Source organism: Saccoglossus kowalevskii, chromosome 3, assembly GCF_978046115.1.
Source record: "Saccoglossus kowalevskii chromosome 3, keSacKowa6.1, whole genome shotgun sequence".
Taxonomy (NCBI): Eukaryota; Metazoa; Hemichordata; class Enteropneusta; family Harrimaniidae; genus Saccoglossus; species Saccoglossus kowalevskii.
In genome coordinates, this window is record NC_140643.1 from 13,482,602 (window position 1) to 13,497,792 (window position 15,191).

Genomic DNA, 15,191 nt, shown 5'->3' on the forward strand with positions numbered 1-15,191 from the left:
ATTTCTGGGTGGTTAATCTGTACTCTATGCTGGATATGACACTACGGTTTTCAGTGTGTTCATTTCTGTGTGGTTTATCTGTACTCTATGCTGGATATGACACTATGGTTTTCAGTGTGTTCATTTCTGGGTGGTTGATCTGTACTCTATGCTGGATATGATACTATGGTTTTCAGTGTGTTCATTTCTGTGTGGTTCATCTGTACTCTATGCTGGATATGACACTATGGTTTTCAGTGTGTTCATTTCTGGGTGGTTTATCTGTACTCTATGCTGGATATGACACTGGTTTTCAGTGTGTTCATTTCTGTGTGGTTCATCTGTACTCTATGCTGGATATGACACTATGGTTTTCAGTGTGTTCATTTCTGTGTGGTTCATCTGTACTCTATGCTGGATATGACACTATGGTTTTCAGTGTGTTCATTTCTGGGTGGTTCATCTGTACTCTATGCTGGATATGACACTATGGTTTTCAGTGTGTTCATTTCTGGGTGGTTAATCTGTACTCTATGCTGGATATGACACTATGGTTTTCAGTGTGTTCATTTCTGTGTGGTTAATCTGTATTCTATGCTGGATATGGTGCTAGGGTTTTCAGTGTGTTCATTTCTGTGTGGTTAATCTGTATTCTATGCTGGATATGGTGCTAGGGTTTTCAGTGTGTTCATTTCTGGGTGGTTTATCTGTACTCTATGCTGGATATGACACTATGGTTTTCAGTGTGTTCATTTCTGTGTGGTTCATCTGTACTCTATGCTGGATATGACACTATGGTTTTCAGTGTGTTCATTTCTGTGTGGTTCATCTGTACTCTATGCTGGATATGACACTATGGTTTTCAGTGTGTTCATTTCTGGGTGGTTCATCTGTACTCTATGCTGGATATGACACTATGGTTTTCAGTGTGTTCATTTCTGGGTGGTTAATCTGTACTCTATGCTGGATATGACACTATGGTTTTCAGTGTGTTCATTTCTGTGTGGTTAATCTGTATTCTATGCTGGATATGGTGCTAGGGTTTTCAGTGTGTTCATTTCTGTGTGGTTAATCTGTATTCTATGCTGGATATGGTGCTAGGGTTTTCAGTGTGTTCATTTCTGGGTGGTTTATCTGTACTCTATGCTGGATATGACACTGGTTTTCAGTGTGTTCATTTCTGTGTGGTTCATCTGTACTCTATGCTGGATATGACACTATGGTTTTCAGTGTGTTCATTTCTGTGTGGTTCATCTGTACTCTATGCTGGATATGACACTATGGTTTTCAGTGTGTTCATTTCTGTGTGGTTCATCTGTACTCTATGCTGGATATGACACTATGGTTTTCAGTGTGTTCATTTCTGGGTGGTTCATCTGTACTCTATGCTGGATATGACACTGGTTTTCTGTACTGTTTTCTGGGTGGTTAATCTGTACTCTATGCTGGATATGACACTATGGTTTTCAGTGTGTTCATTTCTGGGTGGTTAATCTGTATTCTATGCTGGATATGGTGCCAGGGTTTTCAGTGTGTTCATTTCTGTGTGGTTAATCTGTATTCTATGCTGGATATGGTGCTAGGGTTTTCAGTGTGTTCATTTCTGGTTCATTCATTTTATAAATCTTTCACTGTTTCTTTTTTGCAGCCATTCAAAAAGCTTTAATCAGACCAGGTCCTGACTTGGTTGTGTGCGATGAGGGGCACAGAATAAAAAATAATCAAGCTAGTATCTCACAGACTTTAAAAAACATCCGGACAAGGTATGTGCAGACCAATCTTCTTCACTACACCCAAATAATAATCAGTGGATGCTATTTATGTTCATCCCAAGAGACTGCATGTTAGACCTGCCTAATATTGGATACATTTTATATTAACACATTTGCCTGCTGAAATCCTGCATAGATAGTAAAAATGGATGAAAAAAACAGAGTCGGCAACCAATGTGTTGAAGGTCTAACCATGGCATTGTTAGCCAAAGTCAAGCAACAAAAATATCCACAAATTACTATTATTTATGACTTTTACAGCAGAAAACAGACTCTAGTCATATATAATGAATTCACCATTACAACTTACTAAACAGTTGTTTTTTTTTTGTAATCTCTCCACAGACGTAGGGTGGTTTTGACCGGTTACCCACTGCAAAATAACTTGTCAGAGTACTGGTGTATGGTGGATTTTGTCAGACCAAACTTTCTGGGTACTAAAGCTGAGTTTTCAAATTTATTTGAACGTCCCATTATGAACGGACAATGTGTGGACAGTACATATAAGGTAATTTTATTATTTAATTTTCATATTTAAATGTATCTATCAATAAATCTAATCCTTACTCAAGGTTTGGAGTTTTACGGTATTTAATGGAAATGCACATAATTCAAAATACAATTAATTTATTTTGTCATTTAGATATGCACATACACAGTACTACTAAAAAAAAAATAGGGTAACTTAATCATACTTATAAATATGATTTATGAATGAAATTATATTCATTTACTGAATAGCAATATATTTATTGCAGGTTTTGTCGAAAAAATGCACCCAATTGTAAGTGCTGAACATTCATTAAAACACTAACCTAATACTGTCATTCACTTTAATTTCATGAGGGACAAAAGGCGGTGAACGTGAGGAATCTCGGCGAACTTTTGACGAACGTCATGAACTTTTGGTGAACGTCAGGAAATTTTGACGAATGTCAGGAACTTTTGGCGAACGTCAGATACTTTTGGCGAATGTCAGGAACTTTTGGCGAACGTTAGGAACTTTTGGCAAATGTCAGGAACTGTTGGCGAACGTCAGGAACTTTTGACGAACGTCAGGAACTTTTGACGAACGTCAGGAACTTTTGGCGAACGTCAGGAACTTTTGGCGAACGTCAGGAACTTTTGGGCAAATGTCAGGAACTTTTGGCGAACGTTGGGAATTTTTGGCAAATGTCAGGAACTTTTGGCGAACATCAGGAACTTTTGGCGAACGTCAGGAACTTTTGGCGAACGTCAGGAACTTTTGGCGAACGTCTGGAACTTTTGGCGAACGTCTGGAACTTTTGGCGAACGTCAGGAACTTTTGACGAGCGTCAGGAACTTTTGACGAGCGTCAGGAACTTTTGGCGAGCGTCAGGAACTTTTGGCGAGCGTCTGGAACTTTTGGCGAACGTCAGGAACTTTTTGCAAACGTCAGGAACTTTTGGCGAACGTCTGGAACTTTTGTAGCAGTTAATATGTCACTATAGTTCTAAACTCAACAGCAAATTTTGCAACATTTTTTCCCCGACGAAAACCATTAAATCATCAAATTTGTTTACAGTAAATGTGTTCATCTTTGCTCAGTGGAGAGCAGCGTCATGTAGTTTCCCATTCAAACTATTTTTCCTTTTAAAGAAAAAAACACTTGAGCTTGATACATAGTATTTATTTGGGGATTTTAACAGCACTTCTTCTCTTATCTTGCAGGATATTAAAATGATGCAATATCGTGCCCATGTTCTCTATAATTTGCTCTTGGGTTTCGTACAAAGGCGAAGTCATTCAGTATTGCAAAGGACGCTGCCATCTAAAGAGGAGCATGTGCTACTTGTAAGATTGACCCCTATACAGGATCAGCTTTACCATAAATTTATGGTATATTTCAAAGAAAATGCTGCTGCGGGATGGTGTTCGACCAATCCCATCAAAGCGTTCTCTATGTGTTGTAAGGTAAGCCACTGTGGTCACTCTCCTTTAAATATAAACACTATAACTGCTACAATGAAGATCTGAAAATAATGATTGCTTCTCAATTTACTTTTTAACACAATCATACACTGAGGACATCAGTGGGATCAGTGTCAGTATCAAATTTTGCATTCGGCAATGTGTGAGAGTGTGCAATGTGTGAGAGTGTGCATTGTGTGAGAGTGTGCAATGTGTGAGAGTGTACAATGTGTGAGAGTGTGCAATGTGTGAGAGTGTGCAATGTGTGAGAGTGTACAATGTGTGAGAGTGTACAATGTGTGAGAGTGTACAATGTGTGAGAGTGTGCAATGTGTGAGAGTGTGCAATGTGTGAGAGTGTACAATGTGTGAGAGTGTACAATGTGTGAGAGTGTGCAATGTGTGAGAGTGTGCAATGTGTGAGAGTGTGCAATGTGTGAGAGTGTGCAATGTGTGAGAGTGTGCAATGTGTGAGAGTGTACAATGTGTGAGAGTGTGCAATGTGTGAGAGTGTGCAATGTGTGAGAGTGTGCAATGTGTGAGAGTGTGCAATGTGTGAGAGTGTGCAATGTGTGAGAGTGTGCAATGTGGACTATTCATACACTATTTTCCTTAAATTATATCCTTGTGCAATATATACCCTCATTTTGGGAAGAATACAGTGATAATTTTGTATGTGTTTGTAAGAACTCTGTTTTCACTGAATATATCATTTTTTTTCGTTGATGTAGATCTGGAATCATCCTGATGTGTTGTATGAAGCAATACAACGTAGGAACGAGGCAGAAGCTGCCGAAGTTGACACTGACCTTGACATTCCTGATGGTACGTTAGCATCATCTACGGGCACAATCAGTCGTAATTCGTCAACGACAAGTTTGAAGTCATTATCCTCTGAAAGTTCAGGGCGTAGGTCAAGGAGTGATGTGACGAGTGGTGGAGGTCTACCATACATGGAGAAGATCAATCAGATGTTGTCATTTGATTGGGTAAGTTTTAAGGGATTCTGAAAATAGTCCACTTTGTTATTTAACTGAAACTTGACGAGACATATTGACTAAGATTCCAGACTAATATCACATATTTGAATTTCTAACAAAATATTCTATAAAAATGGTATAATGCAACAGAGGGGATGCGAATTCTATACATCTACACATATGAGAAATGATGGTTTTTTTTGGTTCTCAATTGTTCAAAACAAATGGGCGAAGCTTCAGTTAGGGATGTGACTTCCAATACAGATTTCACTCTGCATAAACCTAATTTTGAATAGGAAGTAGAGCGACAAATATGCAAATTTAAATAATAACGTTGGTGTTAAATTTTAACAGGCGTCTGATATAATGAAGAATTATAAACCTGGTGTCCTGAAGAACAGTAGTAAAATGGTATTGCTCTTCAATCTTTTGGATGAATCTGTCAAAAGAAGAGAAAAGGTACTTGTGTTCAGGTAAGATAGAAAGTGTAGCTGAATTCTAGTGGATTTTAATTTTGTAACTGCCTATTTGATTTTTTGTTTGAATTTGTTTTAATATTTTAGAATTATGTTCTCAGATGTTTGGATTCACTCAGGTTTGCAGGACATTAAATACACCTCATGCCAGAGCACCAGTGAAGTTAAAGTGCCATCTTGGGTAGAAAATGTGAAATGTCTTCCAGGCATATCTTCTATTTCCTTGCATCTAGTACTTGCTTTTGATATTTTTGAACAATTAACTTTCATGGAAACCCACCGGTTCACCAGACAAATATTTTATTCACTCTATCAGAGAGAGAGAGGGGGAGGGGGAAAGATTTTTACATTTTACTGATAATAGGTCGGTGTGATGCCCAAACAAATAGAAAACTGTTTGTTTGGTGGAAAAACTTTGTTTCAATATTTTCTCACTTTAAATATTGTTTTGTGTAAAATATTTGTGTGCAAGATGGTGTCTCGCATGACTTTGTGAGCATATTTTGCGTCAGGAACTGAAATTCCAGGTTTGGAAACAAGCTTGGTTGAACACAATCACCTGTGGATTTTAACCAAGGCTCTCCCAAAGTCGCATACATTAGTGAATGAATCTCTTCTTCAAGTCTTTAGCATAGCTACTCAAGAGTAGTGGTTGAACTCATCCTTACTAATCATGCTGCAACAACCACTGTTCAGCCATCGTATGAGTGATTGTCCGTCGTCGTCGTCCGTGTCAATGTTTTACTTTTTCGACTTCTTCTTGAAAACTACAAGCCTGAATGCTTTGATACTTGGTGTATATGTACCTTGGGTAGACCTCTCTCAGGTTTGTTCATTTCATGATGATATCTTTAATTCTCCAATTTTGGTGAATATTTTTGTCATTTTTGGTAAAAAGTGATATTTTCGACTTCTTGTTAAAAACAGCAAGTGCAATTGCTTCGATATTACATGTAAAGGTACTACATGTGGACCTCTCTCAGATTTGTTCATTTTGTAATGATATCTTTAATTCTCTAATTTTGATGATTATTTTTGGTGAAAAGTGATATTTTTGAATTCTTGTTGAAAACAGCAAGTCCCATTGCTCTGATACTATACATATTATTCATTTTCTAATGATATCTTTATTTGAAATGTGCATTGCTAACAGCGGAGCTATCTCAGCCTACAGGCTGCTTGTTTAATTTTGTTGTCTAACATAATATTTTGTTTTTCATTTCAGCCAAAGTTTGTTCACGTTGACCCTGATAGAGAATTTTTTATCAAAGCATCCAATCCCAGAAGTGGAGAATGCGCCTCCTGATATGCCCACTGAATGGGTAAAAAATAAATCATACTTTCGTAAGTACATCTACAGTATTTTATTTCACTAAAAAATCTGCTTCCTACTGTTACAGTAGAATCACTTGAATTCTCACTGAGAAGGTAAAAAATGACATGTGGTGTCTGATGGTTACATCCATGAAGTGTCAGAGACTATGAAACGGAGAAATTGATTGTCTCTACAGTATTTATCTAGCATCTAGGGCAATTTAGTGAAACATATCTTATTGACCTTTTACCCTTGGAATGCCAAAATCACTTTTCACATATTGCTTTCAAAATTGTTGTTGAAAAATTAGAATTTGAAAAAATTAATATATTGATTCAAAATTAACGAAAAAATGTTACAGAAATGTTAGTAAAATGTGCAAAATGCTGAAACCAAACTTTCGGCGGAAAAAAAGTGGCAATCACAGAGTTGCATTACATATGTTAACCCCCTCCCCTCGTGGTTTCCCAGCATGCAGTGTGTTTTCTCGTTAAATTCATTTGTGCACTAACTAAGAAAAATTATTGTAAATCATTTGTGAATACAGTTTACAATTTTTTTTTGTCTAACGTAACGTGTATGGAATCACAATACCTGCGAGTTAATATTTTCCATAGATGAAATGAAGAACACTGGTTTTTTTATTCCAGGACTTGATGGTAGCAGCGCTGCCTCTGAAAGGGAAAAGATGATCTCTCGTTTCAATTCTTCAGCAAATACTAAAGTCTGGTTATTTTTGCTGTCGACGAGGTAAGAATCACAAACATTATCTGACCTAAAGCAAAAGGACATACCTATCAAAGGTCGCCTGAAGAGGGTGCTGTTCTGAGGCTATTCATCAGAATCTACAAAGTAATGTCACTTTTAAATTAAAGCGAACAAAAATTGTATTTATTGTCTTTTTCAAATTTATTCACATGTAATGAAACTGGACTTCAAAATAATTGTTTTTCAGGGCTGGTTGTCTTGGTGTGAATCTGGTGGGTGCAAACAACGTGGTCATTTTTGATGCGTCATGGAATCCATGTCATGATGCGCAGGCTGTGTGTCGTGTCTACCGATATGGACAATACAGGAAATGTAACGTTTATAGATTTGTATCTGATAACACATTAGAAAAGAAAATCTTTGATCGACAAATTTCAAAACAGGGAATGTCAGGTGAGAATAATACCATATTTTTAGCATGTGTGCATAATTGAAATGGGTTCGCATATAGGCAAAATACCACATCTGCCTTCTTAGTTACACACACGCTATTGGAAATGATAGAGGTATGTTTATGGTCAAAAAAAGTCCTGTATATAATAAAATGCAATTTATTAAAAATGAGGAAATGCACTTCTAATAAAGCAAATGCTGTATATGTCTATCTTTTCTCCTCAAAGATTTCACTGTTAAATTATGTTTATTTTATACTGTATTCAGGAGTACAAAGTTCCATCACAAATGTTATATTCCATTAACTAATTGGTAACTTTCAGCTCTACAGCCGTAATGATATCAGTGGAATGTTCATTTGCAATTGTTACAGTAGGTTATTCAGAAATACAGAAAACACATGGCTTTTTTACTGACCGATTTCAATTTTCGCTTATATTCAAACTGAATTACACTAAATTGAATCCACATCAGAATGTGAAATTAAAATAGAATTCATAGTTTTGCTGGCTAATCTATGAATTTATAAACACATTGAGTACAACAAAATATTATAATAAGGGGATTTTATCAATTTCAGTGCTACATTACATTTTGTGGTATGTAACAAGGAATTCTGTTTTTATTTTCTCCCATAGATCGAGTAATTGATGAGCTTAATCCCAACGTGAATTTAACCAAGAAAGAAGTTGAGTCGTTGCTAGAATATGACGAGAATGACATGCCATATGAAGATTTCAGTCACCATGTTGATAAATATGAAGACAGGGCACTGAAAGATATCTGTAAGAATCACAGTCGACTCTTATCAAAGGTACCCAATGCTATATTCATATTCAATGGTTTAAATGTATTGTCCCTGGGAAGTGGATCATTTTTGTGCAGTTTATGTGCAATTTATTTTTGCACAGGCTTGGTTTTCTTTTTTCTCCTCTTTTTCAGTACATTGTTTTTGTTACTGACAAGGTTTAAACTTAAATGCTTTGTGATTTCCCAGGATTCCATACACTGACCTCTGACCGTTCCAACCTCTTTCAGGAGCCATTTGCACATGAGTCACTTTTGATAGATAGAAAAGAAATGAAACTGACACGAGCCGAAAAGAAAGCTGCCAAGAAAAGTTACGAGGATGAGAAGAAAATGAGTATTAGTTATTCACGGCCGTCCTATTCATCCTACTATCCTCGATCATTGCCCTCTTCACAATCAGTTCCTGTTCCATTAGCAGCTCCAACATTCTCAAAGTAAGTAAATACAGGGTTGTCAATGAGTCAATACAAAGCACTGTAAACCCACATTTTCGTCTGAGAGGAATTTTTGAAAATTGTTGAAATTCTCAAAATTTTATAGTCATTTGGTCACAGCAATTTCCTCTAATTTGTGGAATTTGGTGAATTTAATGGTATACAGTTACTTAGTAACTGCTTATTTCCAATGAAATGAAGATTTTGACCAAACAATCTTAATACTATTTAATTCAATTTTTTTAATCACTATAAATTCTCAACTCTGTTTAATCACAAATTAACCTTGATATAAGAGAAAACCATTGAAATTTTAAATAAAGATGAATTGATAAAACATTTTGATTAAAGAAAGAAGAAATAATAACAACAGGGTACAATTATCTCCAATCTGAACTTGCATGATTTTGGGTTGCATGGGGAAAAGGTAAAATAAAAACAACAAATTTAGAAAATGTAATTTGTGCCATATTTCATCATCAACAAAATAATAATAATGCCACTTTTATGATGATTTTCTGCCTTTTAACAGTCTCTCTCACATAATACAAGAAGTTTGAGTGTATAAAAAGCAATAATAAATTTATATTTGTATTCTCCAGATTTCCTATTACACATATGCCATCTGGGAACCGCCCAGTAGCCAGTGTAAGACCCATGCAGTCAACGCCCATACCTATGCAACCATCTAGCAAACCGCCAGTTAGTGATCATGTCAGACAGAGGTTGTTGAACCTCAAACAAGCTGGCGTCACAGTGCAGAAGATTGTAACTACAACAGGTACGTCATTGCTTTGTTTTCAGAAAGGAATTAGACTATAGTACTGCTACATTAGACAATTGTCAGCCTTCTGTTGCATTTAATATTCTGTTTTAATGATTGGCAACTTGTGGCTGTGTTTAAAGTTGATTCCTATTATCATTAGCTCAAGCATACACAAATTAAAAATGAACTTTTATAAAACTTCAAATTAAACACTCACTTGGCAAGAAATGGTGCTACGAACATCATTGTAGGATGAACAAAATGGTGGATTTGATGACTCCATCAGACCAAAAAATTACGTGATGGAGAACCTGAAAATTGTTCAATATTTCTAAAATTACGCATATTAGACAACTAACTAATTTAGGTCTTGCACTCGTATGACTGCACAGTGACTGGTTGGGAAAAAATTCAGAATCTGTTGAATGGTGTTGCCTGTGTCCCAGTTAATAAAACTGATTTTGAGTAATGTTGTCACAAGAGATCGCATGATTAGTGCTGATCTGTGCGTGACATTTTTTGTCAAAATGGGTTTCATTGATCAAATAGTTTCAAGTTGTACATTTGTCTTTTTGCCTGTGATGCATTACTAGCTAAACCATGCCTGTATTAATATTACTATATTTTTTATCATTAGCAATTTACCTCCCTGGCTGCAACACCATGACCTCAACGACGACACCAATGATCAACGCAGGGGAAACAATTAACATTATACGCACACAGAAAGGCATGTATATTCGTAACCATGAAGGTAAAATATTTGCTGTGCGGCCAGGTGCTTCAGGTAACTCTGCTGAAGATAGCAGTAGTGCATCTATGCCATTCTCTTTAACTGGGGGTAGTAAGGATAGCAGTATACCAATTGATTTGAGTAACCAACAGCAACAGAGTTTGCCTGCTGTGAATCAGCGTCCTAATATCATGGATAAAGGCAAAATCAAAATGCAGGAGGCTTCTAACAGTTCAACAACAAATACTCAACTCAAAACTGATAGTTCTATTGGTGATGGGGATCAGATACTGAAAGCAAACAAGAGTAGTCGGAGGTTTTCTCCGTATATTCTGAACACACAATCTTCGTCTTCTTCTTCTTCAAGTGACTTAGCGAAATCAATCAAGTCATTGAACAGTGACGGTAGAACAAAGACTGAAAGCAGCACGCCTTCATTATCTATTCCTCCACTAGCGACAACTGTTACATGCACTAGTTCAGATACAAGTGCCAATCACAGCAAGAGTACATCATCTGAGCATTCTGATTCTGCACTGCTTAGAACTGCCAGTCAGAGTCTACTTTTCCCAGGGTTTCCTTACCCGTCATCTATGGCATCGCCTTTCTCAATGATGAACTACCCGGGTTTAAATGTTCCATTGCCACCAGCACCACCGTTATCATATTTCCCAGTCAGTAGTCTGTCGGCACTCGCAGCTGGCTCGACCGTTGTTCAGAATCCTGTAAACCCTTTGATTAATTCATCATCAATGCTCATGAACCCACTTCTTCACAACCCAAGTAGCTACTTACCAGGCTTGCCATATCCATCCGTTGTTGATCCTAGCGAGGTACATAGTGGAGTTACGTCATCAAAGAAATGTGCAACAAATACGCCAGTGGAAAGCCCACCCAGCAGTAAGTCATCCGCAGAAACTTCAAAACCAAACATGCCTGCTGTGCCATCGGAATCTACAATAGACAGTCAGCTGCCTGGTCTTGATGATAGCAGTAACCAAGGTTCAAGCAATAGCAGTAGATCAAGCTCTTCAAATCTTAACTTTGATGACATGGGAGATCTCTCCAACTTGATCAATTTCACGCAGTCGAACTGGCTTAGCAACAGCATGCAGTCGGTGGGAGATATTGACAGTTCACCGGGTGATAAAAACGCTGTCAATAGATCCACAGATGATAACAGCCCTACTAGTGAGGAGAAGCATGCGGCCGTTATCAACTTGCCGAGTGACTGGGACATCTAATTGCTAAAATAGCCAAATAAATCACTTTGTTTTTCTTTGTGTTTTTTTTTATGAGAACATGGATAATTGTGCCACAAGAGAACTTTGTAAATACATGTATGTCAAGAAATTTATCTAAATCTAAATTATCAGGAATATTCATGCCTGTTTGAATCTAGGAAATTTGATCAATTTCATGGGGGTTGTTTCAGTTGGACATCAGAATAGTGTTTGTGAGATTTCTGCTATGCATTTTATAAGATTCACTTTTTTTTTATTACATAAATAGATTCCACGATTATTATCAGTAGCCATGTGATCATGGAAGCATGCTAAGAGTGTGTTGATATTATATTTTCAACCTGTTTTATTTGTTTTAACCCAGTTGAATTTATTTGCTCAACATGCATACACTGTATCAGTGTGTGTGTATATGTGAGGTTAAATTGTTGACACATTTTGTTTTTTGATGAATAAGTGCTTTGATATCACTGGATTACAAAAATGTCAGTTTCATCATTGTCAATATCCTAAGGTTATGTGCTTCAAGAGATCCCTCTAAACTGAAAGTGACATTAGTTTGAAGCTTTGAACAATCTTTCATGTTTTAGGTCATTTTTTTGTTCACATTGGTCTCAATTATAAAATGTAATCATATACAAACCTCAAGCCGTATTCTGACAAAAATCCACTGTAAAGTAAATCTTTCATGATTCAGGTACTTCAGGTATTTTCCACTTTTGAGCACCAATGTCAACTTTTTTCATCTTTGACAACAAAAAGCTGCATCATACTTTTTGTATTTTTTCTCAAATTTTAATCAAGACCTTCAAGCTAATAGGAAATTATTTTCATTTGATTCAAAATTATCAAAAATGTAAAGAGAAAATATATAAAAATAGGCACAATGTTACACCAACATTTTGACAAGATTATGGTACTCAATGGTTTGAGTTTTTTTTGTTCATACTTGAATGGAAATAATTTGCCATCAAAAGTTGTTGTGCTGTTGAATCATGTACTAGGGTTGTTGTATCATACTAACAACTAAATATCTGCTCTTTGGATTTATTAACATAAAGGGAATACTGTATTTTTTCCATAATAAAAAACTTAAAGTTAAAATTGCTGCTTTTAAAATATATAAGATTGTTTTCAGTTTTTTTTTTCACTTGGATCATGAATATTCATGTTTCGTGATGTTTAAGCAAGCAGAAAAATATAAGATTCCAAATATTTTATATTGAATAACTGTGATCAAAATAAATACCTCTTATAAAAAGAAATTTATATGTGCAATGATTGTTTTTTTTTGTACTGAAGAGTGTTTATATCCATTCCATGTATTATTGTAAATTATGTTTTGTGTAAATGACATCACTAGTTGAACATAACTTTGACTTCTTTTTATTCATTTTTTTTTATTTTTACCATAGGATTGTATTTATTCTATTGTATTTGTATTTAGAATTTCCAAGTCTGTGATGCGTGAATCTCATCAAGACTGATATCTGTACTTTTTAATATTTGAAATTGTACCTTTGTTGTTGTTAACAATATTTGTATTAGTTCGTCAATGAAAGAGTTAGTTATATACAGACGTTTTTTTTTTATATTAAGCAGCATTGGTTAATGAAACACCACAGTCCATGATACTACTAAACTTCAATTAATATTCATGAGTACATAGAAAGTAAAAATTAAAATCTGTTTTTACAATTAACAAACTTCAATAATGATAAAAAATTAAAAATGATGAGAACATACTTTGCTCATAATGAAATTACACTACTGCCATTTGTAATCTCATTATACTTAGCAGAGGGACAGTGATTCTAGCAATCCCATGATGCAACACCATGTAATCAAATATATTTGCAATAATTAACATTGTGTTATTTCTTTAACTATTTTTTTATTTCTACTTCCACTTTCATTTTTAAAACATTCTCTCCGTGAGATGTTATAAACCAATTCCTGTATAAAATCACAACTTTTCTCTTCTGTTGACTGATTCACATCATTTGAAAATTTGGTTCATACTTCATGTGTTAATATTATGCAATGTTATTGTGGTTTGAATAAATGTACTATATGTTTCTGTAAAATATAAAAAGACGTGCTTCCAATGCAAAAACTGTACGTTAATTCCTTTTTAAGTATGGTACCATTTCTTCACTATTAGACATGCATGAGATGTTCATATTATATTTTTTTTCTCTCAGTTTAACAATTCAAAATAACTGTGGACATCTATTCTGAATGATTGAAAAGGTACCTTTTAAATATCAGCATTATCTTAATGTTAAACTATATAGTCATGTGGAATTTCAGAACAATTCTGTAATCTAAAGATAGAATCCAACTCTGCATTTTTATTCACCCTCAAATCTTGTTCTAGATCTATCACTGAAATGGCATGTTAATCCACAGTCCCTCTATCCTCTATAGGAGGACTGTGGTTAATCTGAGCATAATTATCATTATGTTAATGTACCATCCTTGTATACTGTAATGGAGGACTCTGCATTCGCTAATTGCATATTTGGCAAGTAAATTCAAATGTTGCTTTTGCATTTTTGCATTTGTATATCATGCTTTATAAATCATTTCTGTCAGTGTTAATTAACCATTTGAATGTCGGTGATTCTTCTGTCATCTTTTACAAAATGAACTCCTAATTTTCTTTAAAATGTTGATCAAGACCTGAAAAGAATGGAAAATTCTGTCCAGTTAAAAATAAAATAAAGAAAAATGAGTACAAATGTGCATAATGTTGCACAAAAATTTGTGGGGGAAATGTTTTTCTGAGGGATTTCCTGACTGGCAAATATTTTACTCTTCCAATAATTAAAATCACTGATTTTTACTTAACACAGAGATCAAAAAGTCACGTTTCTTGTACAAAACAAAAAAAAAACAAAGCTGAAAACTTTGCTAAGGGTGAAATGATCTTTAGATTTCTTTGATCTATGAAATTGGCTGTCAGGCAATCCCTTAGACAAACATTGTCACAGCACATGCACTACCCTATTTGCATATATCTAAGCTTTCAGAAAATATATAGTTTGCTATAGTAGCATGCCCGGTAACTTTTAGAGAATGTCTGAATCACTGATCAATTTTTAACTCATTTTCCCCTTGTACCTTAATGCATGGAATTCACAAAGCATTTACATGATCACAATACTCTATATGTGTATTAGCCAAGTCCGAGAATTACTTTTTTTAATGATGGTTGCATGAGGTGAACCCTTAACAAATGTTTATCCCTAATATTTGTCCTTTTTATTAATAGAATTGTGTTCAATATTTGTGTGTACATGTATTGTCTTGAAATTATTATTAAATAGAAATTATTTCAAAAACTGTGTCTGTTTTGATTTGATTTATATGCCATCTTTAACCTTTACTCTTTGGACACTTGAAGTATCGCATTGATTCATATAATTAAACCATTCTGTCAATGAGAAATTTCAGATAACATTAACAACAAAATTTTACTTGCAAAGAGTATGGACTACAGACTATCTCATTCCAAATAACTCTTAAGTAGTATCTATAACCTTTTGGCCACCATGACAGAGCAAACAAAACATTTTATCAACATT

At 35.2% G+C, this 15,191-nt stretch overlaps 1 protein-coding gene across 3 annotated transcripts in view; it reads left to right on the forward strand.

Moving 5' to 3' along the window:
* LOC102800650 (helicase ARIP4-like) overlaps positions 1–14,948 on the forward strand; it is a 30,978-nt gene extending 16,030 nt beyond the window's left edge. For all 3 annotated transcript variants that reach the window (XM_085496781.1, XM_085496779.1, XM_085496780.1), the window contains exons 8-19: positions 1,628–1,742; positions 2,097–2,259; positions 3,444–3,686; positions 4,414–4,671; positions 5,017–5,135; positions 6,364–6,482; positions 7,104–7,203; positions 7,409–7,614; positions 8,253–8,428; positions 8,653–8,858; positions 9,461–9,639; positions 10,262–14,948. In XM_085496781.1, the coding sequence (XP_085352907.1) occupies positions 1,628–1,742; positions 2,097–2,259; positions 3,444–3,686; positions 4,414–4,671; positions 5,017–5,135; positions 6,364–6,482; positions 7,104–7,203; positions 7,409–7,614; positions 8,253–8,428; positions 8,653–8,858; positions 9,461–9,639; positions 10,262–11,601 (3,224 nt within the window). In that variant the 3' untranslated portion in view covers positions 11,602–14,948. The remainder of the gene's footprint in view (positions 1–1,627; positions 1,743–2,096; positions 2,260–3,443; positions 3,687–4,413; positions 4,672–5,016; positions 5,136–6,363; positions 6,483–7,103; positions 7,204–7,408; positions 7,615–8,252; positions 8,429–8,652; positions 8,859–9,460; positions 9,640–10,261) is intronic.
* Positions 14,949–15,191: the final 243 nt, after the last annotated feature.